The sequence below is a fragment of the Chrysemys picta genome, chromosome 5, assembly GCF_011386835.1.
Source record: "Chrysemys picta bellii isolate R12L10 chromosome 5, ASM1138683v2, whole genome shotgun sequence".
In the NCBI taxonomy this organism is placed as follows: Eukaryota; Metazoa; Chordata; order Testudines; family Emydidae; genus Chrysemys; species Chrysemys picta.
The window spans coordinates 75651743-75678131 of NC_088795.1; the positions used below are offsets into that span (position 1 = coordinate 75651743).

At 43.6% G+C, this 26389-nt stretch overlaps 1 protein-coding gene across 29 annotated transcripts in view; it reads right to left on the reverse strand.

Annotated features, from left to right (window-relative positions):
* The window catches only part of GPM6A (glycoprotein M6A), a 335818-nt gene that overhangs the window by 9911 nt on the left and 299518 nt on the right, over nucleotides 1-26389 (reverse strand). For all 29 annotated transcript variants that reach the window (XM_008163109.4, XM_065596661.1, XM_065596665.1 and 26 more), the window contains 3 exons: nucleotides 9167-9320; nucleotides 7201-7277; nucleotides 6214-6279 (listed from right to left, as the gene is read on the reverse strand). In XM_008163109.4, coding sequence (XP_008161331.1) covers nucleotides 6214-6279; nucleotides 7201-7277; nucleotides 9167-9320 — 297 coding nt within the window. The remainder of the gene's footprint in view (nucleotides 1-6213; nucleotides 6280-7200; nucleotides 7278-9166; nucleotides 9321-26389) is intronic.

Below are 26389 nucleotides of genomic sequence, written 5' to 3' on the forward strand. Positions count from 1 at the left end.
TAAATAAATGGTATTCTATTATTGTTTAACAGTGCAATTAATCGCACGATTAATTTTTTTAATCGCTTGATAGCCCTAGTCACAATCATTCTACATGGCATATTGCTAAGATGGACTCTTTGACATTAAAAAAAATTACCACTGCAAATAAATAAAATATGTCCTTTCAGATTCATCATCCCAATTCAGGAGGGAGATTAAATATTTTGAGCTAAAACACTCCCTAAAATTCATATTTCCCTAGAAAACAGCATCCAAGCCACAATTTGCCATCCATTTTTTGGAAAAAAACATAAATTAGTTTAATTTTCCAATACTTCAAAATCTGCAGTCACTGCTCAATGCCTGAGGGCCAAACATTGCCTTTTGGACACATGCAACAGAGCTCCAGTGTAGTCAATGCAAGCACTTGAGGGCAGAATTAGGACCAACAGGTCTGGTTTTTTGGCTTTGCTAGCACATATTTAGAATAATAGTTTATCCCCAAAATACATGGGACTTAAGATCAGGAAAGCCAATACTCAGTCCTGAACTAAGTGACAGGTTTGAAGTCCAATACTGCATGAACAATCAGAACTAGGAACTGAGAGCTTTATTCCATGAGACTGCAAGGATTCCTCACCACAGCCACCTTTCAGTGTGCATCCAGGGTCCACAACTGAGGGCTGGATAATAGGGCTGCATCCAGGGTGACGTTTCTTGTTCCTGGCTGACCTCTTTTTCTACTTTTCCACAAGGAAGATTAAGAATTTGTCTACGAAGTGCTTTAGTCCACACCAGCATGATTTAAATTCTAGTGCACACTAGCATGTTGCACGCTAACTGGCCCATGTGAACCCTACTGGCATGCACTAAAAGGTTCCCTAGTGTGTGTTAATCTAGTATTGTCTGAAATAGGATGGGCAGTTAGTGTGCAACATGGTAGTGAACACTAGAATTTACACCCTGTTGGTTTGGACTCAACCACTGTATAAACAAGCCTTAAGGAAGGCTGAAAAGAACTCAGGCTGGTGCCTTAAATTCAAACAGGAGACCATCCGCTCCTTCAACCTGAGGCAGGAAACAACTTGGGATTCTGCCAGCATAGAGCTTAGAAGTTAGATGCAAAACTTCCTGTCTCACCACCTGCCTGAAGGACAGACATTCCCTCATTTACACCCAGGAGCAACCATGCAATGGAAACCTACGCTTCATGAACAAAACACATAACAACGTAGTGGCATGAGTGTATCTCAGAGCAGAATTTGTCACTTGGTGTCACTTCAGTTTATAGACCAAATTCGGTCCTCGGATACATGCATGCAGTTCTGCAGCCAGAATTTTACCATGTGCTTAGCTTTTGGTAATCTTAATAATTTTCTATCGGAACAGTTGCATGCAATAGTGGTCCAAAAGGCATGATCTATAACTAATATGATGCAACTAATATATCTCTCTATAACTGCCACGATTGCATGCACTGATTTCTATGGAAATAATGGTTCAGGGTACAATTTACTGAGTAATTAAAAAAACAAAACCAAATTAGCTCAATGAATACAAAGTGAGCATGAACATGGAATGGTAGACAAGACTAAACACAAATGGGCTCTCTTAGCCAAGCAATGCTAGGAGTGGCAGAGGAAGAATCTGCTGAGCAGAGGTCCTGGAGTGAAAAAGCCATGATAATGTCCCAATATTGTTGAGCTATATGGGTGCTTAGAAGTGGCAGTAGCTACACATGCCAGTGTACATAGGGTATGGAATAAACCAAGCACCCACACTACCACAACACACCCCAATGGGCTGTGAAGAACTGTGGTCCATCCTGGTCACCTTCCTTGATCACATCTGGAGTACTGGCAACCTATTATCGCTCTTTTCTGCCCATTGCACTGCTGGGGAGGGGCTTCCGACACCCTTTACCCCCCCTCTTTAGAGGACCCACTTAGGTTACTGATAATTTAGCCTTCTCTTTTACTGATACCTGGAAACCTCTATCAGTCTTTGCAGAAATATTTAAACAGTTTAAATACTCTTAACTTCTCTTAAAATAATTTGTCATCAGAAATGCTCCCTTTCCTTCACCTTCTTTGCCAGATTGCCTACCTCTTAAAAATTATTTCCCTCTTTGCTTACTATAATCTAACACAAAAGCAAACAATGCGTTCACTTGCTTTAAATAGCTATTTAGAAAGCTATTCTCTTCAGTTCATGAATCAGAGGGAAATATCAGAAAATGCATGATCTTCTCTGATGAATATATTAAGGCTTTCTCCAGTTAGAGTGCTCTGTCCACACATTTAACTTGAAATTATTGGCCATAGATAAAATAATACTTCTTTGGCAAAGTGGCGAGGGAAGAGCACTTAGTTAGTTCTTTTTTCCCCAAGCTGCCTCAAATCTTTCTGGAAATACCTGCTGTCACTTTGGGTTCAAATAGGGTTTGTCTGCAGCAGTTCAGTGAGCTGCTACTTTTTCCTGCCTTGGGATCCAGCATCTAATCTTTCATGTTAAAAAAAACAACCCTATTTAAATCCTTTATGTCTCTGAAGAAAACCTTCAAAGTGTGAGCCAAGTATAAACTGATGTAATTATATTGTCTTGAATCTGTCAACAGCCTGATACTAATTCTAAGAAAATTGTGAGCTTTCCTAATACATTTCAATTAGATGTTTACTCTGAAGCCTAACTATGGGATTATTAGTGTAAGTGTAGCTAATTATTTTTCTGCTGAGCAAACTACACAAGAAAAAATGGGAGACACGCTCCCTTATAAAATCTATGCAATCTGCTGTGCATGCTGTCTCAGAGTGGCATTGTAAGTGGACTGTGCTCAAGCTGTGGTTATAATTTAGGGAATTACCAAAACTGCAACCTGCCTAAACTGTCTCACTCAGAAAAGCTGTCTTTAAAGTAACATTAGAAGCAGTCATACTTGAAAGTTATGTGACGGGATAACTAATTCAGAAGTGGTATGTGTTCTGTGTGACTGACATATCAGCATAGAGGGGCTATTATCAGAGATGGTTAAATTAGGGTTACCATTTGTCCAGATTCCCCCGGACATGTCCGGCTTTTTGAGCTAAAAATAGCGTCCGGGGGGAATTTGTAAATGTCCGGACTCCCCCCCACCCCATGCAGAGCGCGCATGGCTAACAGGGCAGCCAGCCGGATGGTGTCTCTTACATGGGGCTCCGACAGCCAGAGAGAGCACGTCCTCCGCCTCTCCTGCAGCAGAGATCACTCCCTCCCTCCCTCCCTGCATTCGCAGATCACCTCCAGCAGTTCGCACCGGCAGTCTGGAGCTCCTCCCCCGCTCCTCCTCCCCTGCCAGCCAGCCTGCCGGGACGAACGGCTCACAGAGATATTGGCGAAGGCCAACAACAAGTGGGCCAGGGGGTCGGAGAAGGGGCAGGGAGGTTTTGGAGGGGGCAGTCAAGAGATGGGGGGGTCCGGGAGTTTGGGGGGGGCTTTCTGGGGGGAGGGGGTGGATAAAGTTTTGGGCAGTCAGGGTACAGGTAGGAGGTAGAGTCCTGGGGGGCAGTTAGGGTGTGGGGGGGGTCTTAGGATGGGGCAGTTAGGGGACAAGGAACAGGGAGGCTTAGGTAGGGGGTGGGGTTCTGGGGGGCAGTTAGGAGCAGGGGTCCCAGGAGGGGGCAGTCAGGGGACAAGGAGGGTTGGGGACTCTGAGGGGGGGTGGAAAGTGGGAGGGGCAGGGGCGGGGCTGGGGCGGGGCTAGGGCGGGGCTCCTCCCGTCCTCTTTTTTGCTTGCTGAAATATGGTAACCCTAGTTAAATTGGTTTGGGCAAGAGAAGGACTGAGAAGGCATCCGCTCCCCAAACATAACATGAACCTTATTTCCGAGTCAGACACATCCCCAACTCCCATTGAGACTGCTGTATGGGGCCTAGCAGTCTCTCTATAAGACCCCACTGATGCTCAGTCATTCCTATGTTTGGAGTCGCTCTGCGTCTTCCTTTCTATTTATTCCTCAGTCTATATTGCATGCCTATGGGAAATCTCCCTTTTTACATAAAGATATGTGCTATGGGGCGGAAGGTAAAATAGCCCCCATTATGGCTCCTGCCACCACAGAACGTGTGAAGATTTGAAGCTTGTTTTATGCAAGCAGGGAAGTCTGAATGAGGATCACCAATAGGGCAAAATTGGTGGTTTGGATAAAGCAGCATTGCCTCTAAGGAACTGAATAAAAAGGCTGAGAGCCAAAAGCTCCTAAACCTCAAAACCTCCTCTGCCACAAAATCACTGTGCAGCCTCGGAAGCCCACTACTTCCCAGGTGTGGAAAATATTAAATGATACGCAAGTGCTAAGTGTTTATTGTTAGCTGAACTTTTAAATATTTATCTGAACCAACGATCCTTTCACGAATTTCCCATCACTAGAGAATATAGCTTAGATCAGCCATGCAGTGGAAATATAATTTTCTCTTTAAAATGGTATGGCATTAGTATTTCTTCTTGATGCAGAATAGTCTGCTTTTGGAAGAGCTGAGAGTTAATCACTTAATGGGGGAGGGATAGCTCAGTTGTTCGAGCATTGGCCTGCTAAACCCAGGGTTGTGAGTTCAATCCCTTGAAGGGGCCACTTAGGGATCTGGGGTAAAATCAGTACTTGGTCCTGCTAGTGAAGGCAGGGGGCTGGACCTGATGACATTTCAGGATCCCTTCTATGAGATAGGTATATTTCCATTTATTATTATAATTTAATATAAAGTACTGATCATTCTACTTACACAGTACTTTTCATCTTGAAGCAATTAAATATAATTTTTAGACATTAATTTTCTTGCTCCTCTGTCACAGTAGCAGAGGTAGCTGTATTGTAGATGTGGAAACTGAGGCACAGAAGTTGATTTGTGCAACAGGGCTATTAGTTCAGACCACTTGACCATTCCCTCCTCTCTCTCTCTTTGCCCAGTATAAAAGTGTAGAAGATAGTAAAAACTACATCTTCAATTTGTAAAGATGAACAGTAGTTTTCTAGCTGGTTTGGTGTAAATTAAACATAGTTTTCATAGGTGAAAAAATAATCCCCCACAAAAGCATTCTTATTAATAGGCTTGGAAGGATTAGATTTGTATCAGTAAATGTTGATCTCAGTCACAAATTGACAAAAAATATTTCCCTCGATAATAATCTAAATTTACAGATTAATAAATTTTCAAGCAGCATTTCTCTTATTTTACTTTAGAGTTTGATTTAAGGCAATTTACTTTACGTGTATATTTTGACATGTGATGTTGACAGTTTGTGTTTTAACTGTTATAAAGCTTTAACTTTTTGAATCTCAGTGTCTACTGTCATTAAATTTTTGTCTGGCCTAACCACATTATCTGCTCCCCGATACTTCCTGCAACTGTGAACATTTAAATGAATAAATATTTTAAAAAATGCTTAAAAATAAACATTGATATTATTGGTCAAAATTTTAAAATAATAAAAATGGAATTCTCCCAAACCTAATTATAAATCATATTTATTGCAGTGGTACGTAGGGGTCAGCCACAAATGGTGCTTAGCACTGTACAGACACAGAGTAGCAAACAGTCCCCATTCCAAAGACTTTACAATTTAAATAGTCACAACAGATGCGGGGCAAGGGATATAGCACACACACATATACTTCATGACAAAAATAACACACTGTAGAGATAATTTTGAACAATTTCGTGTTATATTTTTGGAAAATTCTACCACATTCATAGCAATAAACAATGTTAATTGGCAAAAATGGCAAAATTTCCTCCTGGATAAAATCTAAGAGCTCAAGCTCTTCCTCAATCTCTGCAAAATGATGTTTGTCATTTTAACAGCAGCAGCATAGCTGAAAATGAAAATGAAGAGACAGTAGGCAGGCATCTGCACACAGAGGAGGGCATGAGGAAGAAAAAGTTTGGTGGGATTGCTCTGCGGTTTGCCCCAAAGACCCTTCTAAACACAGCAGAGGAACAGATACTTAAAGGAATTTTAATATTAAAAAATCAGAATATGCTGTTTAAAGGAGGCGCTAACATAAAATAGCATTTTAAATTAGTAATTAAAAAAAATAGTTAACAGTACCCCTTTAAATTCATATGCCTTATTTTTTCTAGTAGTAGTTGAATTTATTTTTCAGCTGCTAATTCTACTGCTGACAGTAATGTATAAACAGGATATGTCAGTGATTTAGATGTGGCTGTATGTTCAGGGGCAGTGTATCCAATAGCTTACCATAGCAATGACTGCTGCTCCAGCTCCAGCAAGTGCCACAATGAACAAATGGAATGTCATGTTTAGCTGTAAAGAGGACAAAGAAAACAAATTTCATAGTAATAACTCTACATGGAAACCAAACAAAAAGCCAACATCTGACAGAGCAAATGACTACTTTCCTGCTGCCATTGTTCTGCAGAAGTTAACGATTCAGTAATATTTTTGACCAAATTCACTGCTGGCATGGTTGATATGAAACTACAGTGCTTTTATTTTCAGAGTACTATGTGAGTGCAGAAACTCCATCTATTTTGTTTTCAAAGTTGCTGCAGTCTGTAACCAAGGAGATTTACATGCACTGGGGTGAAATCCTGGCCCATGAAAGCCAACGGCAAAACTCCCATTGATTTCAGAAGGGCCAAGATTTTAACAAGTGTGTTCATTTATGGAGATATTACTTTTCTTTGTTCATGTTGTTTTCTTTGATCTAAAATAAGAAAAATAATAATCTGAATTAAAATATATGGTGTTTCTTTATGGAAAAAATACAACAAAGTGTGGATCCATCAAAGTCATGGGAGTTAGACTCCTACGCCAGTGGGAAAAAATGGTCCAGTGAGTTTAAAAATATTACTGTTCTGTTACAATATAACCATAATTTCTTCCATTTCCTTGTGCTCTCTTTTTTTCTAAACATAAGGACAATAGTGTTTTTCATAATTTCTTCTCACCATGTAGCAGACACATTAACCTTCAGTAAAATCTCAGATTAAAAGTTGCAGGTTTAATGGAATGTAATTACAAAAATAATAGCTGAAGAAACTATGTTGATGGAGTATGTTTTCTAGGAAAAAAGAAAGCACTATATTTTTTCCTTGTGCCTTCATTCTATCACTTTGTCTAGGATTAAAGAGTTAAGTGTCAGAGGAAACCATATATGCCAGTTACTTCTTACTAAAATGACTATTATGGATTTGGCAAATAAAACGTAGCCCATTTAGTCACCTCAGTAGATTCACACATCCTCAGGAAATTTTCAGACATGGTGCAAATCTTCTTTTCCTCTCCAATAGTTACAATTCCTGAAACACATGAAATATTCACTAGATTTAGTATTCAAAGCATTCAGTAGATTTGTTCAAAGGAGCTGAGGAATCCAAATTCTTGGATGTTAGGTAGAACAAAGCAACTGTGGCTCATATTTTACATAACAGGAAAACAACCTCTTAGGTCTTCAATTGGTCTCTCTCATTGTCATGAAGATGACATGTTACCCTTTTGGTAACAGTATGAATGGAAGCAACACAGAGAATGATTCCTTAACCCATTTTTTATATTTTCATTTTGGATTTTATTAATTCCAACCAACAGGGTATTCAAATATTAGAAAATAACGTTCAGCCAGTGCACATATTAGGCCTGTTGGCACACTCAAAAACATTCTCTGTCCTTATGCTGAAGAATGTGCTAGGGTCAGGATCCAAATTTGCTTGTCTGGTGCAAAGCATCTGTTAGAGGCTATAAAAGTATGTTACCCAGAGGTGTGCTTAATCATCTGTTGATAATGAATGCAGCTGCTTACAGCAAGGGAAACAAGAAGCTGCTGTACTGTTCCCTTTAGCATGTGACAAAATACTAAATCACAGATTAGCCTGTTGAAAACTACAGTGTTACTGTGCCTTCCCTGTAGGGGATCAGTGGGTTTTTTTGCAGGACTTGCAAACCAGATGGAAACTATAAGGATTATATAAATAAAATACAGATGCAAACGTTAACAAAACAAAAGCCCCATACAGCATTTCCAGAGATAAGCATTGACCTTTAAATGTCTCTCAGATCACTTATCTTCTGGGGAGCAAAGTAAGAAGACTAGCTGTTATTGAATCATATCAGTCAGAAATGGAAAAGAACAGTCCATCAAATCCACTTCTTCCAGATCAGGATGGAGACCTGTTGCCTGGATGATACTGAGGCACTCTTTCTTCCTCTACTGCTAAGCTATCAGATAGACAAAAGAGCTACAGGAAGAGGCTTAGAATTGACTAAGCAAAGACTAAGGCAGGCAGAGTACAGACATTCTCTTTGCAAGGCACAGGAGCCATGCCCCTGCCTCTTCCCAGTCAGAGAGTGGATACTGAGACATGACAGGGAAATGACACAAGAATGTCCTCAGTTTAAAACTGTCTGTCCCTCCGCTAACATTTTGAGATGTTTCTCATTCCCCGCTTCAGCACTGCCTTCCTCCTTATTTCAGTCTTAACTCCTCCTTACGACTTATGTCCCTCATCTCCTTTATCATATCTGTGAATACCCTCCACTTTGTTGCCATCTTTCTAAGCTGACCAGAATCGGGAGCAGTTTTCCAGCTGCAGACTCACTACAGCCATTATCACCAGGAAGGTAGCAGTTTCCAACTAATACGTGGTACCACTGTGTATACAGATCAATACTACATTTTTATGCTGTATTGCACTGCAAGCTCATTGCTAATTTTCTGTCTACTGCTGCCCCTACACCAGTAAGTCTTTTTTACTGCTTTCCAGTACCCCCACCCTCCTACTGTATATCTGGGTTTCAGATTGTTTCCCCTGTATGTAGCAATTTGCACTTTTCCTAGTTGACTCAGTCATATTCTTATTTCCTGTTCATATTTCTAATTTCTCTCAGCCTTTTTGCATGTTTTCTCTATTTTCAGTAGCGTTTGCAATAACTCCAGTTTTAGTGACATCTATGAATTTAACTGATGTGCCTTAAACCTGCACATCATTGAAATGATAGAATATAGAATTACTTTTTTGTTGGTTTGTTTACCAATTTAAATACATATTCTGCACCTACTTGTAAGGTATTAGACATACTTTGGAAGCATCTAGAGTTTGCAGACAACATTCCCAAGAAATATTTCTAAAAGGCTGTTTTGTTAAATGGGTTTGAAGTCTCAATTCATATTTACCATACATCATTCACCTACCAAACTGACGAAGGTCCAAGCAGAGATTAGCCCCTTCCACTAAGGTGGTATTTCGGCAAATGGTCCACAGATTGAAGTACATGTAAACAGGCAGAGAGGTGAAAGCTGTGACCCCTAGCCAGGCCAGCATGAAGATGTATGTCAGCATAATAAACTATAAGAAATAAAAAGGAGAAAGAGATAGAAACAAAACCAGTAGAACTTTTAAAAAACTCTGAAACCAGAATATTCCATCACAAATACAGAACCATACCCAATATGCATGCAGCATTCTCAGTGTTGTTTTTTGTTGTTTGAAAGTTCCATTACTTTCTTTGTGTTTAATAGATGTTTGTGATCTGCCCAGAGTAAGGGGCAGTGCACTATTGTGCTGCCTCTGGAACTGCCCAGGAGTGAGATTATGGCTCCAGAGTCACAGTTTTCCTTCTGAGCTCCCCAGTGCTCCAGGATCTATACCTGATCCAACATACATCACATGATGTGCTGATGTAACTACCTCACTGGGCACCATGGGGACGGTGTGGAACCAGCTCTCTGCTCCTCTTCTCCTCCTAGACAGGAGAGGATGTAGTGGCTCCAGTGCAAATAACTGGTAGGAATGTAAGGGAGCTCCTTGTATGATTCTATGCTACCTTGTGAGCTCAAGCCACAATTTGGCCCATAGCTAAAATGAATCACATGCCATTGCAAGCAAAGCATCTCATTGACTTCAATGTGCATTGGATCAGACACAACGAGGCACCTCTCTCATGTGCTTGCAAGCCTGAAACTAATACAAAGGGATTTCTCATTATAAACAAACTGGAAAATGTACCTCCGTCACTAGGCAAATCATTGAATCATGTTTTGTAAACTATGTTGCAGCTATGTAGTCTCCGAGTGCTATTATTTTAACCTCCGGTTTCTGGAGTAGAACAATTTAAAATTCTAGTGGTGTATTTATAGCAACCACTGAACTCCATTTGACTTCAGATCCAAAACCCATGTTGGCCCATGTAACATCTAGAAGCAGTGAGTATGCTTCAGTGTCACAGTGCTGACTATCTGAGACAACTAGTACAGTATTCCATTAATGATTGCTCTTTTCTTCTTTTGTACTGAACAAGTAAAGTGTATAAAGACCAGAAAAATATGCCAAACTGCTAAAAACAATCACCAAACCTACACTTAAACACTGCAGCCAAACACCCACATTTTAGTGGCTTCAGAAATGGACATTGATCGAGATTTTGCAGTGCTGCCCCATATTGAGGAACTAAATTTTTTTTAGTATGTTTCTGAAATAGTTGCACAGTCCCTGGGATGGGGTACCTCCCCCACATAGGCATAAAAGAGGTTAACCATGCCTTGCCCCAGAAGTAGCAATGGAGATGAGTACTCCAAACAGCCCAGAGGGGGTGCAGAAAGCACAGCAAACCAGGGTGGAGTTTCAGGGAGCAACCAATCAGGGCCCGGCATGCTCAGATAAAAGGGACCTGCAGGGCAAAGTAGTGAGCAGTTGCTACTGGGAGCCCAGGGAGTAAGGACTGCGTCCCTGGAGGGCTGAGAGAACTAAACACCTTGGACAGAGCAGCAGGGACTAGAGAAGCAAGTGGGAGCTCCTAGCTGGCTGCTGGGACTGAGCTGCTGAATGCCCTGGGGTGAGGGTGAAGAGGATGCTGGGGCCATGGGGAAGAGGCCCAGGAAAATATAACAGCATTGACGGAGGTTACGGAGGAGTAGCAGGAGGCTGCTAGTTACAGGGTCCCTGGGCTGAGGCCCGGAGAAGTGGGTGGGTCCAGGTCCCAACCACTAGGGAAAGGGGTGGACGATTGTACAGAAATAATCCCCACCCAGAAGGGGGAAACACGGATGGCGACCTAGCCAGAGGGCTGAGTCACAAAGATGATGCTGCAGTTCTGGGAGGTGAGAGAGGAGCTGTAGGTGGGAACAAAGACAGATTGCCAGCGTGCAGATTGTGGATAGGGCAGTCAGTGTCAGGCTAATCCCCAGCATGACCAGGAGGAGGTGCCAGTCTGGCGATGAGGGCTGCACCCCATGATAGTCCCAATGACAGCCTAAAGTCTGAATTCCTACAATGCATATCAAACACTGAATCTGAGAGTGAGGAACTAATCTAAATAATTGATCTGAATGATCTGCACAACAAACCAGGAAAAAGCTAGACCTTAAACAATGAGGAAAACAGCAACACATTTTCTGGTTCCTCTAAAGAAAGTTCTTTTGCATAATTAAAAAAAACCCAAATATAAAATCCAGTATGAGGACTTTATATCACTGTAATACTGTGACTATGTTCCTGTCTATGTTACTACAATAAAAGAAAGCTAAACATGGCTAGATGTAGAGTTAAGTAGCAGTATGCACCAATTTACACCGGTGATAGACCCAGACAAATTGGGTACAGCAGAGTAGCAGAAGGGAGATATACTGGCCACTAGATAAGTAGTTTTCTGTTCCCTGAGTGACCAGAGCAGGGGCTGCTCCAGGCTAATAGACCACCTGACTCCAATTAACCTGCTAAGAGTCAGGTGAGGCAGTTAAGCCCCTGACTCTAATTAAGGCCCCTCTGATGCTATAAAAGGGCTCACTCCAGCCAAGCCACGGGGAGCCAGAGGAGAGGAAGTGTGTATGAGTGAGGAACTGGGAGCAAGAGGTGTGCAAGAAGCGGAGAGTAAGTAGGCGTACTACTGGATGACTGAGAAGTAGAAGCATTATCAGACATCAGGAGGAAGGTCCAGTGGTGAGGACAAAGAAGGTGTTGGGAGGAGGTCATGGGGAAGTAGCCCAGGGAGTTGTAGGTGTCGTGCAATTGTACCAGGAGGCACTCTAAACAGCTGCAGTCCACAGGGCACTGCGCTGGAACCCGGAGTAGAGGGCGGGCCCGGGTTCCCCCCATACCTCCTAACTCCTGATCAAACACAGGAGGAATTGACCTGGACTATAGCTTCTACCAGAGGGGAAGGTCTCTGAACTGTTTCCTGACCCACAGGGTGAATCTATGAAGCGAGCAAATCCGCCAATAAGTGCAGGACCCACCAAAGGTAAAGGAGGAATTTTGTCACAACTGGTGTCAGGAGTGGGATTTGGGGTGCACAGCGTGGCAGAAGAACGAGGGTGATTAAAAAAAAAGGGAGAAGGTTTATTTATTTTTTCACCGCAATGGATGACATAGTGTGGGCACTGATACAAGCTATGGCGGCCCAGCAAGGGGTTACCCGTGTCCAGGCAACTGCCCAACAGGAGGCAGTGCGGCTGCAGCAAGAGACTAATCGCCTGCTGATGGACCAGGCTGCTCAAGACCGAGCTATGTTGCGAGAACTGGTAAGCCAGGTAAAGCCCCTTACAGAGCTGAACCGTGGCCATGATGGGATGCGGCTCATACAGGCCAGCCATTGGCTGCAGAAAATGACGCGGGAGGATGATATAGAGGCATACCTTCTGGCCTTTGAGAGGACAGCCCTACGGGAGGCCTGGCCTCGAGATCAGTGGTCTGGCATCCTTGCCCCATTCCTGTGTGGGGAGGCCCAGAAGGCCTACTATGATCTGCCTGAAGAGTCTGCAGCAGACTACCCCCAGCTGAAAGCAGAGATCCTGGCCAGATCTGGGGTAACGACTGCAGTGCGGGTGCAGCGGTATCACAAGTGGAGGTACCAGGAAAACAAAACCCCGAGGTCCCAATTGTATGACCTCATCCATCTCGCACGAAAGTGGTTGCGAACTGAGTCCCGGAATCCGGAAGAGATACTAGAGGTTCTGGTCATTGACCAATACATGAGGGGACTACCGCCAGTCCTTCATGCCTGGGTAAGCCAGAACGAACCCTGCACCTACGACGAGGTCGTCACATTGGTAGAGAGGCGAAGGACGGCGAGGGAGCTGACCTGACCAGTTAAGGAAGAGGCACCCCGGGTTAAATTAGCAGCATCAAGCCCCAAAGCTCGGGTGACTGGGCCACCAAGAGGGCCCAGGTGGAAAAAGAGAGGGGCTGAAGGCCCACTAGAGGCCACAAAGAGTCGGAACACTGAGGGAGAAGAGGATCGGGATGTTAGACTGCCCAAACCAAGAGACCTGGGAATGCCTAGGGCTCCATACAGATGTTATGCCTGCAGGGAGTGGGGACACATAGCTGCACAGTGTCCCAATGCTGAGGAGCCTATGCAGTGTAACCCGGGAAACTGGGCAGACCCATGCTCCCTAATCCACCTTGTCGGGGTCTCACTAACCCCACATATGTATACCAGACCAGTGAAACTAAATGGGGTAGAGACCACAGAACTGGTTGATTCGGGGAGTGCTATCACGCTTATCTCAGGGAAGCTCATAAAGCATAGTCAGCTGCTGTTGGCTAAGCATACGGGGATAACTTGTGTCCATGGGACAGTTGGTTATTACCCTACCATCCCAGGAAAAATCGAGATTCAGGGGAACACTACTGAGGTAGCAACACGTGTAGTCCCTACACTCCCATACCCGGTGCTCATAGGGAGGGACTTCCCAGGGTTTGGAGACTTACTCCCGGTAAGGGGATTGGAGAAAGGGGGAAACCCTGAAGTTAGTGAGGCATCCACAGTAGACTGTCAACCCCCAGTCTTCTCTGAAATATCCCCAGATTTGTTCTCCACTCCCAGACAGGGTAGAAAGACAAAAAGGGAAAGGAGGGCAGCTAAGGCCTTGGGAACCCGAATACTGACCCAAAGCCAGAGGGTCGCTCTCGTAGGTAGGTGGACCCGAGCAGCTGAAAAGGAGGCCACCCAGGAGGGAGAAGCACCCGAGTCTGACCCCCACCCTAACACTTCTAAACCAGTAGAGGCAACAGAGACTGGCCCCCTAGATCTCGGGCAGATTAGCCCTGGGAGAGGAAATTTTGGACGGGACCAGGCAGAAGACACAAAGTACGACAACATTAGGAAGGAGGTGACTGAAATAGATGGGGTCCCCGTGGAAGGGAAAACCCAGGGACCAGGACCCTACTTCATAATGAAGAAGGATCTCTTATACTGGGTTGCACCAGTACAGGGGCAGAAGGTACAGCAGATCCTAGTACCTCAAAAACACCAGAATGCTGTATTAAGTCTTGCCCATAGTCATCTTTTTGGGGAACATTTGGGGGTAGAGAAGACCCTGGCCAGGGTCCTACGACGGTTCTTCTGTCCCGGAGTACATGAAGAAGTGTGGAGGCACTGTGCGTACTGCCTGGAGTGTCAGCTGCACAGTCCCCGTCTCCACTTGAAGGCACCTTTAGTACCCCTTCCCTTCATAGAGGTCCCCTTCGAGTGAATAGCCATGGACCTAGTGGGACCCCTGGAGAAGACAGCCCGGGGCCACCAATATATACTTCTGCCATGTACATTGGCCAAACCGGACAGTCTCTATGCAAAAGAAATAATGGACACAAATCTGACATCAGGAATCATAATACTCAAAAACCAAGTGGGAGAATACTTTAACCTGTCTGGTCATAAAATGACAGACCTGCGGATAGCTATTTTACAACAGAAAAACTTCAAAAACAGACTCCAACGAGAGACTGCTGAGCTGGAATTGATATGCAAACTAGACACAATCAACTTAGGACTGAATAAGGACTGGGAATGGCTGAGCCATTACAAACATTGAATCTATCTCCCCTTATAAGTATTCTCACACTTCTTATCAAACTGTCTGTACTGGGCTATCTTGATTATCACTTCAAAAGTTTTTTTTCTCTTACTTAATTGGCCTCTCAGAGTTGGTAAGACAACTCCCACCTGTTCATGCTCTCTGTATGTGTGTACATATATATATATATATATATATATATATCTCCTCAATATATGTTCCATTCTATATGCATCCAAAGAAGTGGGCTGTAGCCCATGAAAGCTTATGCTCTAATAAATTTGTTAGTCTCTAAGGTGCCACAAGTACTCCTGTTCTTTTTGCAATATATACTTGTCATTCTGGATTATGCTACTCGCTACCCAGAAGCCGTCCCCCTGCGAAACACGGCCTCTAAAACGATAGCTAAGGAGTTGGTGGGGATCTTTGCCCGAGTGGGGCTACCAAAGGAGATATTAACTGACCAAGGAACCCCATTTATGTCGAAGCTAATGAAGGACTTCTATACGCTGCTCCATATACATACCCTAAGAACTTCAGTCTATCATCCGCAGACTGATGGGTTGGTAGAAAGGTTTAACCGAATCCTCAAGGCTATGATAAGGAAGGTGGTAAGTCGGGACGGGAAGGACTGGGACACTCTACTACCTTACCTTATGTTCGCTATCCGGGAGGTACCTCAGGCCTCAACTGGATTCTCCCCCTTTGAGCTATTATATGGGCGCAACCCCCGAGGCATCCTGGACATAGCCAAGGAAATTTGGGAGGAGGAACCCAATGTGGGGAAGAACATAATAGAGCATGTGCTACAGATGAGGGACTGGATAGCCCAGGTCACTCCCATAGTGAGAGAGCACCTAGAAAAGGCCCAAGAGGCCCAGCAAACCTACTACAATCGTCAAGCCAAGGTTCGTCAGTTTCAGCCCGGTGACCGAGTAATGGTACTGGTACCCATGGCCGAAAGTAAGCTGTTGGCCCAGTGGCAAGGGCCCTACGAAATAGTTGAACCCGTAGGGGAAGTAAATTACAAGGTGTGACAACCGGGATGTCGAAAACTAGAACAGATATAACATGTCAACCTTCTGAAACCCTGGCATACCCGAGAGGCGTGCACAGTGGTTCGGGAAGACCTACACCCAGGGAACAAAAATCCTGGACAGGTGAGCATGTCTCCCAATCTAACGACAGCCCAGAAGAAAGAGGTAACTGAGATGATCGCCCAATATCAAGATGTATTCTCAACAAAGCCGGGTCGCACTTCTGGGTCAGATCATCACATCGTCACGAACCCTGGGGCCAGAGTAACAATGAGGCCCGACTGGGTGCCAGCAGCCAAAAGGGAGGAAATAAAAGCGGAAGTCAGGAAAATGCTGGAGATGTCATTGAAGAATCTCATAGTCAGTGGTCCAGCCCAATAGTGTTGGTGCCCAAACCTGATGGCACCACGAGGTTCTGCAATGACTTCCGGCGTCTAAATGAGATATCCCAGTTTGATACCTACCCTATACCCCACATAGACGAATTAGTAGACCGTCTGGGGAATGCCCGGTACTTAACGACCCTAGACTTGACAAAGGGATACTGGCAGATTTCCCTAGCTGAAGGTGCAAAGGAGAAGACGGCGTTCTCTACACCAGAGGGTCTTTTCCAGTATACAGTCCTTCCTTTTGGACTACATGGGGCCCCAGCTACCTTTCAATGCCTCATGGTCAAGTTATTATGCCCCCATGCCAGCTATGCTGCGGCCTACTTGGATGACGTGGTGATTCATACCCCAGACTGGGAAACCCATTTGAAGAAGGTGGGGGCGGTCCTTGATACCTTCAGGCGAGCTGGCCTTACGGCAAACCCTGTTAAGTGTGCTGTGGGGTTCACAGAGGCCAAATATCTTGGCTACGTGGTAGGAAAAGGTCTGGTGAAACCTCAACTGAACAAGTTAGAGGCCATCCAAAATTGGCCAAGACCAAGTAATAAGAAGCAGGTCCGAGCGTTCCTAGGCGTGGTGGGGTATTACTGGTGTTTCATTCCCCATTTTGCCACATAGGGCAAGTCCCCTAATGGACTTAGTGAAGGCCCGTGGTCCGGATCCAGTCAGATGGTCCGACGCAGCAGAGAGGGCATTTGCAGACCTACGGACTGCCCTCTGCAGTAACCCCATATTGATAGCCCTGGATTTCACCAAGGAATTCATCCTTCAGACAGATGCATCCGAGGTGGGGCTAGGGGCTGTCCTGTCCCAGATGGCTGGGGAAGAGGAACACCCAATTCTCTACCTCAGCAGGAAACTCCTTCCGAGGGAACAAAAATATGCAGTGGTAGAGAGAGAATGCCTCGCCGTAAAATGGGCCATGGAAACGCTGCGTTACTACCTGCTGGGGCGCAGATTTGTCCTCGTGACCGACCATGCCCCTCTTCAATGGATGCAAAGGAACAAGGAAAAGAACACAAGGGTAACCAGGTGGTTCTTATCCCTCCAACCTTTCCAGTTCTTCATGCAGCACAGAGCAGGGAGTCGGCATCGCAACGCCGATGGCTTATCATGTGTACACTGTCTGGAATCCCAAGCTGCCCAGCCCCTTGGTGTTGAGCAGGGGGGAGGGATATGTGATAGATCCAGACCAGTTGGGAACAGCAGAGTAGCAGAAGGGAGATATACTGGCCACTGGATAAGTAGTTTTCTGTTCCTTGAGTGACCAGAGCGGGGGCTGCTCCAGGCTAATAGACCACCTGACTCCAATTAACCTGCTAAGAGTCAGGTGAGGCAGTTAAGCCCCTGACTCTAATTAAGGCCCCTCTGATGCTATAAAAGGGCTCACTCCAGTCAAGCCAGGGAGCCAGAGGAGAGGAAGTGTGTGTGAGGAACTGGGAGCAAGAGGTGTGCAAGAAGCGGAGAGTGAGTAGGCGTTCTGCTGGAGGACTGAGAAGTACAAGCGTTATCAGACATCAGGAGGAAGGTCCGGTGGTGAGGACAAAGAAGGTGTTGGGAGGAGGCCATTGGGAAGTAGCCCAGGGAGTTGTAGGTGTCGTGCAACTGTACCAGGAGGCACTCTAAACAGCTACAGTCCACAGGGCCCTGGGCTGGAACCCGGAGTAGAGGGCGGGCCCAGGTTCCCCCCATATCTCCCAACTCCTGATCGAACACAGGAGGAATTGACCTGGACTATAGCTTCTACCAGAGGGGAAGGTCTCTGGACTGTTTCCTGACCCACAGGGTGAATCTGTGAAGCGAGCAAATCCGCCAATAAGCGCAGGACCCACCAAGGTAGAGGAGGAACTTTGTCACACACCATAGACAAACCCTGCCCACCATTAGTAGAGTCTGTTCCTCTATTACATGAACTAATGAAAGACCAAGAGATAATGAAGAATCAAGAAGAACTCCAGAACCTTGAAAAGATGGTGCCCCTCTAAGGGTCAAAAATTAAGTAAAACAGATTTCCCCACACAGTTCATAAGAACGGCCATAATAGGTTACGCCAGGGGCCCATCTAGCCCAGTATCTGATTTTCCAACAGTGGCCAATGTCAGGTGCTTCAGAGGGAATGAACAGAACAGGTAATCACTGAGTGATCCATCCCCTGCTATCCACTCCCAGTCTGGCAAGTAGAGGCTAGGACCACCCAGGGCAGGGGATTGCATCTCTGATCATGTTGGCTAATAGCCATTGATGGACCTATCCTCCATGAACATACCTAATTATTTTTGAATCCCATTATACTTTTGCCCTTCACAACATCCCCTGGAAATGAGTTCCACAGGTTGATGTGTGTTGTGTGAAGAAGTACTTCATTTTGTTTGCTTTAAACCTGCTGCCTATTAATTTCATTTGGTGAACCCTGGTTCTTGTGTTATGTGAAGGAGTAAATAACATTTCCTTATTCACTTTCTCTATACCATTCATGATTTTATAAACTTCTATCATATCCTCCCTTAGCTGTCTCTTTTCCAAGCTGAACAGTCCCAGGCTTTTTAATCTCTCCTCAGATGGAAGCTGTTCCATACCCTTAATCATTTGTATTATCCTTCTCTGTACCTTTTCCAATTCTAATATACCTTTTTTGAGATAGGGTGACCAGAACTGCACACAGTATTCAAGGTGTGAGCATACCATGGATATATGTATTTTCTGTCTTATTATTCATCCCTTTCATAATGGTTCCTAACATTTTGTTAGCTTTTTTGACTGCTGCTGCACATTGAGTGGATTTTTTCACAATGACTGTAAGAGCTCTTTTTTTAGTGGTAATGCTCATTTAGATCCCATCATTTTGAATATATAGTTGGGATTATGTTTTCCAATGTGCATTACTTTGCATTTATCAACACTGAATTTCATCTGCCATTTTGTTGCCCAGTCACTCAGTTTTGTAAGACCCCTTTATAGCTCTTTGCAATCACCTTTGGACTTCATTATCTTGAGCAATTTTGTATTGTTTGCAAATTTTACCACGTCACTGTTTACCCCTTTTTTCAGATCATTTATGAATATATTGAACTGCACTGGTCTCAGTGCAGATCCCTGGGGGACACCACCACTTACCTCTTTCCATTCTGAAAACTGACCTTTTATCCTACCCTTTATTTCCTGTGTTTTAACCAGTTACTGATCCAGGAGAGGACCCTCCCTCTTACCATGACTGCTTACTTTGCTTAAGAGCCTTTGGTGAAAGACCTTTTCAAAGGCTTACTGTAAATCCAAGTTCTTGGTTATGCGAACAAATAGAAAGGTGATGTAAATGGCAGCGTAAACTGTGAGTGCAAGCAGCATACCGAGGTGGAAAGCTGGGATTCTAGCAGTAAAAACAATTATCAAGAGCAAGATGATGAAAGATAAAGTACACTGGGGGTTTGCTCTATTTTACATCTTCTTTGCACCCTCCTATTGGTTCCTTTCCTTCTACAACCTTCTTCAGTGTGCAACAATAACACTTAATATCCAGTAAGGTGGACATACCAATTTGTACTGCATCACTTCTGAATTTGTCCCAGAGAATTAAAGAATGATAGCAGGCTCTGACAGAAAAGTGAGAATAATGGCTCTGACTTAAGCATAGAGACATTGTGGAAATGGATTATCACTGCCAGTGATCTATTCTCTCTCTCTCCTCACCAAATACACAGATGATAGATAAGTATAGTGTGGTCTGCATCCCCTATGATCCTATATCAAAGACTATGGCATGTGTGAACTGCTTTACATAGTGTGGATTGAAAGGAAGGCATCTATTACAAAGAAAATGTTCAGCACAATTAAGTATTTTTTCCCTCCACACTATTATTAAGTTTTTATCTCTACTCATTCTCTGGGTTCTATTTCCCCCAGCCACACATATGATGAGACAACATCTGGTCCAACCCCAGGAATTTATTTACAAGTAATTACTTGGCAGCATAGCGGCACTTAAGATCTTTGAATTCCAGACTAAAAAGCAAAAGATGTTCTTAATATATTATCAAGCTAAAGAGTTTTATTGCTATTTTTTAAACTAGGAGCAAGAAATGACAAAGAATATTCTATGCATGTTTGTTCCCCCTTTTGAATAGCTTTTCAATTTAGGGCTTATTTTAAAATTTCACTTTAGGGGTAAAAAAAAAATCTTCCCTGTTGAGGTTTTCTACTTTTGCAAGAAATAGCAATGTGTGCTTTGGTCCTGTTTAAGAGTCCCTGCTAGGGCTTCAAAAATGAGAAAGAAAGCATTCTTAAAAAGCATAAAGCAAAGTTATTTTTATGTTAATACCTCAGTATGTGTAGTTAAATGTACTATAATTTAATGGATAGGATCACATCTTTCATATTAATTATATTTTAGAACTATACTGCCCAATACATGGTCCTGCATTCCTGTGCTCTTTCTGCACATGGAGGTTTAGGAACCTTTCTTCTATGTGTGCATGTGTTAACACAGGCATAAGTGAAGACAAGACAAAGTCTTTAGAACTATATTTACTCTAAGACCAAACAAGAACTTCTACTTTTATTTTTCTTCTTTGTTATAAATATATGGAGATGTCCTATCTCCTAGAACTAGAAGGGACCTTGGAAGATCATCAAGTCCAGACCTCTGCCTTCACTAGGAGGACCAAGTACTGATTTTGCCCCAGACCCCTAAGTGGCCCCCTCAAGGATTGAGCTCACAATGCTGGGTTTAGCAGGCCAATGCTCAAACCACTGAGCTATCCCTCCCCCCATTGACTCAGTGCTTTCAACTGAAGGACTACTGGTCCACTACATGCTCTAATTAACATTGTAGAACCAAGAAGACTCTGTCTGTTCACGTATCCAAGCAGAGTTCCTCTGGGCAGCGTCCACTGGCTCCCTTGACGCCTTTGAGGAGCAGTGGGCGCTGTCCGGGGTTCTCTGCTCAGTGTCCCCGTCAGGTTCCCTTCTTTTGACCCTCTGACCTCACTCCTGTCCCTGTTATTTCATTAGTTGTCCCCCGAAATCAGTTGGGTTTCAGGTCCTGTAGATCCTCCCCTTAGGCTGGGGGAGGGGAATCTTTTAACCCACCCACTTCCCGGAACCCAATAGGTACTGCTAAGAGGCAGTGAGCCTCTGGTATTATGCCTCTCTCACAGATTCGATTGCTTGGTCCTTCTTTTCCAGAAATAAATTTCAATGCTTAACTCTATTGCAGCAGCAACATGAGATTTTCATGATTCTTGACACTTTCGCTGCTAACTAGGGGACTGTTGAATAGTAACATCAAAAGGGATACAAGCCTTGTTAATTTTACTCTTGCTTCCTGGCAGCGTCATGAGCAGCTATAGAACCAGTGGAGAAATCTGTCTGCAGACTTACAAATAGGGTGACCAGACGTCCCGATTTTATTGGGATTGTCCCGATATTTACTCGTTTGTCCCATGACCTGACTGATGTTTGGTCGGGACAAATTGTCCCAATATTTTGCCCTCCGGCGCACAGGCGGAGAGGGCTCGTGCCCCCCCCCAACTCCGCCCCCTCCCTCCCCCATTGGATTCCTCCCCAAATTCCCACCCTTGCCCTGCTCCCAGCCCCGTCCCCTCACTGTCCCATTGGATCCGTCCCCAAATCCCTGCCCTGGCCCCACCTCTTCCCCAAGCACGCCGCATTCCTCCTCCTCCTCCCCCCTCCCTCCCAGGTTTGCGCTAATCAGCTGTATGGCGGCACAAGTGCTGGAGGAAAGGGGGAGAAGCAGGATGCGGCAGGCCGCTCAGGGAAGGTGGAGGCAAGCTGGGGGGCGGGGCAAGGAGCTGCCCGTGGGAGCTCAGCTCCCACCAATTTTTCCTTTGCTCCGGCAACTCTTAGGGGTTGTTTTTGTTCTTTCCTCTGCCGCCAGCTCTTGGGTTTTTTTTTTTTTACTCCGCCAGCACCCCCAATATTTGCCCCGCTGGCATCCCGATATTTCATGTCTCTCATCTGGTCACCCTGCTTACAAAGACAACAGTGTATCAATTTACATTTTGTTCACTTTGGGAATTTTAACTAAAAGGGTGAGAAATTTAATTTTTATAAAAATCTAAAGCTTAAATATGCAGAGATTGATGGTTTAGGCCTCCACACTCACCAGGAGAAGCTGACTCCTTGCCACTGGAGTTTTCAAGCACTGTGTATATTATTTTGGGCTTTCCTAAATAATGGATTGTTAAGGTAAGCAATTCAATATCTTTTCTCTAGTGATTTCTATTAAAGTAATTTTGAAATATGTTTTCAAGAGTTTTCAAGAAGGTGGTAAATTAAAGATACATTTTATCCCTACATATACCTACCCCTGAATACTTCAATAAAACCCCTCCCGTGATGAACAAACATACAGGGCAAAATCCTGGCCACACTGAAATCAATGGAAAAACTCCCATTGACTACAGTGGGGTCAGGATTTCACCCATTGTATTTTTTGTATCATGCACATAGCTGGTCACATGAAAAGCAAATATATTTTTTGAAAACTGTGTTTTTTGCTTTGAATATTTAATTTTTAAAAATCCCCTAAAGAAATATTTCATGTTTATCCTTGTGGCACTTTGGAGCTAAAGAGAAAAATCAAACTGAAAAGATTTTGTTACCATAGTGCAAAGGTCTGGCTTGAAATAAAAATACAGCCAACTTAGATAAAAGATACAATTCCAATTCCAATACAATTATTGTGTGATAATATTGTTGCCAACTGTGTAAACAAACTGCTTAGAAACATAGGAGAAGTTCAGAGGTGACAGAGTATAAGGAAACTCCTGAAGCTGTAAGGTGTAACTGTGTGTAACTGACACTTGATTCTGGCCCTCTCGGTACGTGCATTACACATTCTTAGACTTCCTCTGGACTCCCACCCATTCACAAATATATAATCTCCACACATTCTACCTTTTAAGATGAAGTAGAGAAGTGCCTATTTTAACCTCAGATTGATCAGAGGGCTGTCTGCTTTTGTGATGGCAGAGTAAGATCTTGAGGGAACAAGGGCCTCACCTCTGATAGAATTTCAGCCAGTTAATGCTCCCTGAGGTACTGTAGGTGGTGAGATACTTCATCTACAACCTGTGCTTTGTATCCACGTCCTTCCCCTGTGGCGAAGAGCAGTTGGTAAAGATTGGATCTCTTGTTTGTGGAGCTTGTCAACACCTCTCAGAGAGGACAGACTGCTTATTGCTTCAAACAAAGTAAGGGTATGGCCTTTGCTTAAGAAGTCATCACTGGACACTGACCATCTTGCTAATTATTGACCAGCATTACCTCTTCCTTTTTGGGGCAAGATTGTTGAAAAAGTTATGGTGAGAGAATTCTCACAATACTTGGATGCATTTGATCTCCTTGACCCTTATAAATCTGGGTATAGGCCTCGCTATGGCTCAGACTCGTCAGTGATCTCCTCCTGGCAATGGATGATCAGGTGTACATGCTGGTATTATTAGATCTATCAGCTGCCTTTGATACTGTTGATCACGGGATGCTGCTGACTCGCCTCTGGTGGGAATGGATAAGGCTGGTGTGCAGTGGCTTTGTTCTTTTCTTTCAGACATCGCTGAAAGAAAAGAAAGGGGGAGGGATAGCTCAGTGGTTTGAGCATTGGCCTCCTAAACCTAGGGTTGTGAGTTCAATCCTTGAGGGGGCCATTTAGGGAATGGGGGTAAAAATCTGTCTGGGGATTGGTCCTGCTTTGAGCAGGGGGTTGGACTAGAGGACCTCCTGAGGTCCCTTCCCACCCTGATATTCTATGATCTTAAAGGATAGTTGTGGGCCATTGCTCCTCTTCCTGAAGAGCTCTCAAGCGTAGGGCACCGCAGCATGCCATATTATCACCACTTCTGTTCATTATGTACATGGGGCTAGTGGAGGAGTTAGTAAGGCAGCATGGGGTTTGGTACTTTCAATATGTGGATGACACTTGGTTGTATGTCTTTATCTCATCTGACTCAAATCATGCAGTTCAACACCTCAGCCAGTGTCTAATCAAGATGGGGGCATGGATGGGAGTAAGGCGATTGAAGCTCTACCCAGAGAAGACTGAAGTGATTATGGTGGGTTAAGAGAAGCAGCTAGAGGAGATGGTGGAAGTCTCTTCCATCCCTTCAATTGAGGGAGTACATCTGCCATTAGTTAATAGTGTTCACAACTTAGACTCCCAGCTGCTGTTTTACAATCATACTACAGCAGTGATCCAATCAACTATTTACAATCTGTGTCTGACTAAGAGGTTGTGATGTGGACCTTGCAACTGTTATCAATCCTTTTGTTACCTTAAGATGTGCTGTACATGGGGCTTCAGCCATTAAAATCATTCAGAGACTAAAGCTAGAGCAGAACTGAAGGACACATTTACTGAGCAGGGTATCTCTCTGGGAGCACATGACCCCAGTGTTTCAAGAGCTGCACTGGCTCTGCATTGGTTATGAGCTCTAAAGCCTTAAACGGCCTGGGATCAGCCTACTTGAAAAATGGCCTCTCTCCCTATGACATACTGCCACAGTTGTAGTCTGTCCCTACTGAACACATAGAGCTGGATTCATAAAGCAGATCTTTTATAAAAACATCCAATCTTGATTTAAAAGTTGTCAGAGATGGAGAATCCAGCATACCCTTGATAAATTGTTCCAATGGTTAATTACTCTGCTGTTAAAATGTACACCTTATTTACAGTCTGAATTTGCCTACCTTCAACTTCCAGCCACTGAATCATGTTGTACCTTTCTCTGCTAGATTTGGGAGCCCATCTTAAATGTTTGTTCCACATGTAGATACTTAGGGACTGCTATTAAGTCGCCTTGACTTTACCTTTGTTAAGCTAAAGAGATTGAGCCCTTTGAATCTATCACTATAAAGCATTTTTTCTAATCCTTTAATCATCCCCTCATTACAAAAGAGGTTGTCAGGGCATTCTCTGTGAGGACTGTGGCACTCTGGAACTTGCTCCCTTCTAATCTGAAATAGCACAAGTCTGATGACTTTTCAGGCATGCTACAAAAGACACCTGTCTCTGGAGAAGGCTGAGGGTATGTGCTTCCTAGATGAAGGGGGCAGGTGGCTGGACAATCGAGTTCCTGTGGAATTGATTTTAATGCTGCTGAGATTTAATGTAATTATATTTGTTGTATGATGAATTGGGTTTAGGTGCCTTGAGCCTTGGATAGATGACTTTATTATTTTAAATCTAGATGAATAACTAAATAAAAATAAATTAACTTACACCTCAAGGAGATACACAGTATACAAATCTATAAGCTACAGCAGTTAGACTCCCTTAAACTCAATTACATATCAGTAAAGTTTTAGAGGTTTATCAAATTAATTGTACTGTTCCTAAGTGTTAAATTCCTGTTATATTTACTGCTTAAATACTATAATACACTTAAAAGTAGTTCTCTGAGTATAAACCTTTACTTGACTAGTCACCTAACACAGTAGAATTAATTGGCCTTTATGTGCTACCATCGTATAAATGTAGAATTACAATAGTGTTGACAAGCCACAAATGTTAACTCCATCAGTGAGAATCTAAATACTGGAAGAGTCCTTTAGGGAGTAATCAGAACAAGGAAGGAAATCACTTTCTACATCATATCTTCTAACTTTCACATGTATAACAGAAAACCAATAAATCCCATGTAAATCAATATGATGTCATAAAATTATTAATTTCAAACATGTTAATCCTTTCCCACGACTATATATTAAATGGATAAGGAGGCATTTATAACTTAAAAAAAAATCAAATAATACTCCAAAAAATAAAGAAAAAGTTATAGGGGGATGTTTTTGGTATCCAGAGGGCATACCCCCTTCCCCGCCCCCCCCCCTTTTTTTTTTAAAGCACAGTAAAATCTAAACCAAGGTTCAAGAAATATTTGATTAAATAGGCCACAACAACTAGGCTCCCACCTCCACATCTCTCCCCACAGCCACCTAAATAAAGATAATCCCAGTTCTTTCCCAGCTCTCATCTCTGCTTTCACTCTTGTGCACAAGTAAAAAGTGAAATATGAGCAGTTAAATATTTGCATTTAAAAACCCAAGAGATGCTGGATGATTGGGAACATTGATATAAAAATATTGATACCCTACAGAAAGATCTATAAATCACAGCAAAGATATCCTTCCAAAGTTTTTTGCCTGATTTACCACCATTACTACCACTCCCTAATGCAAGCATA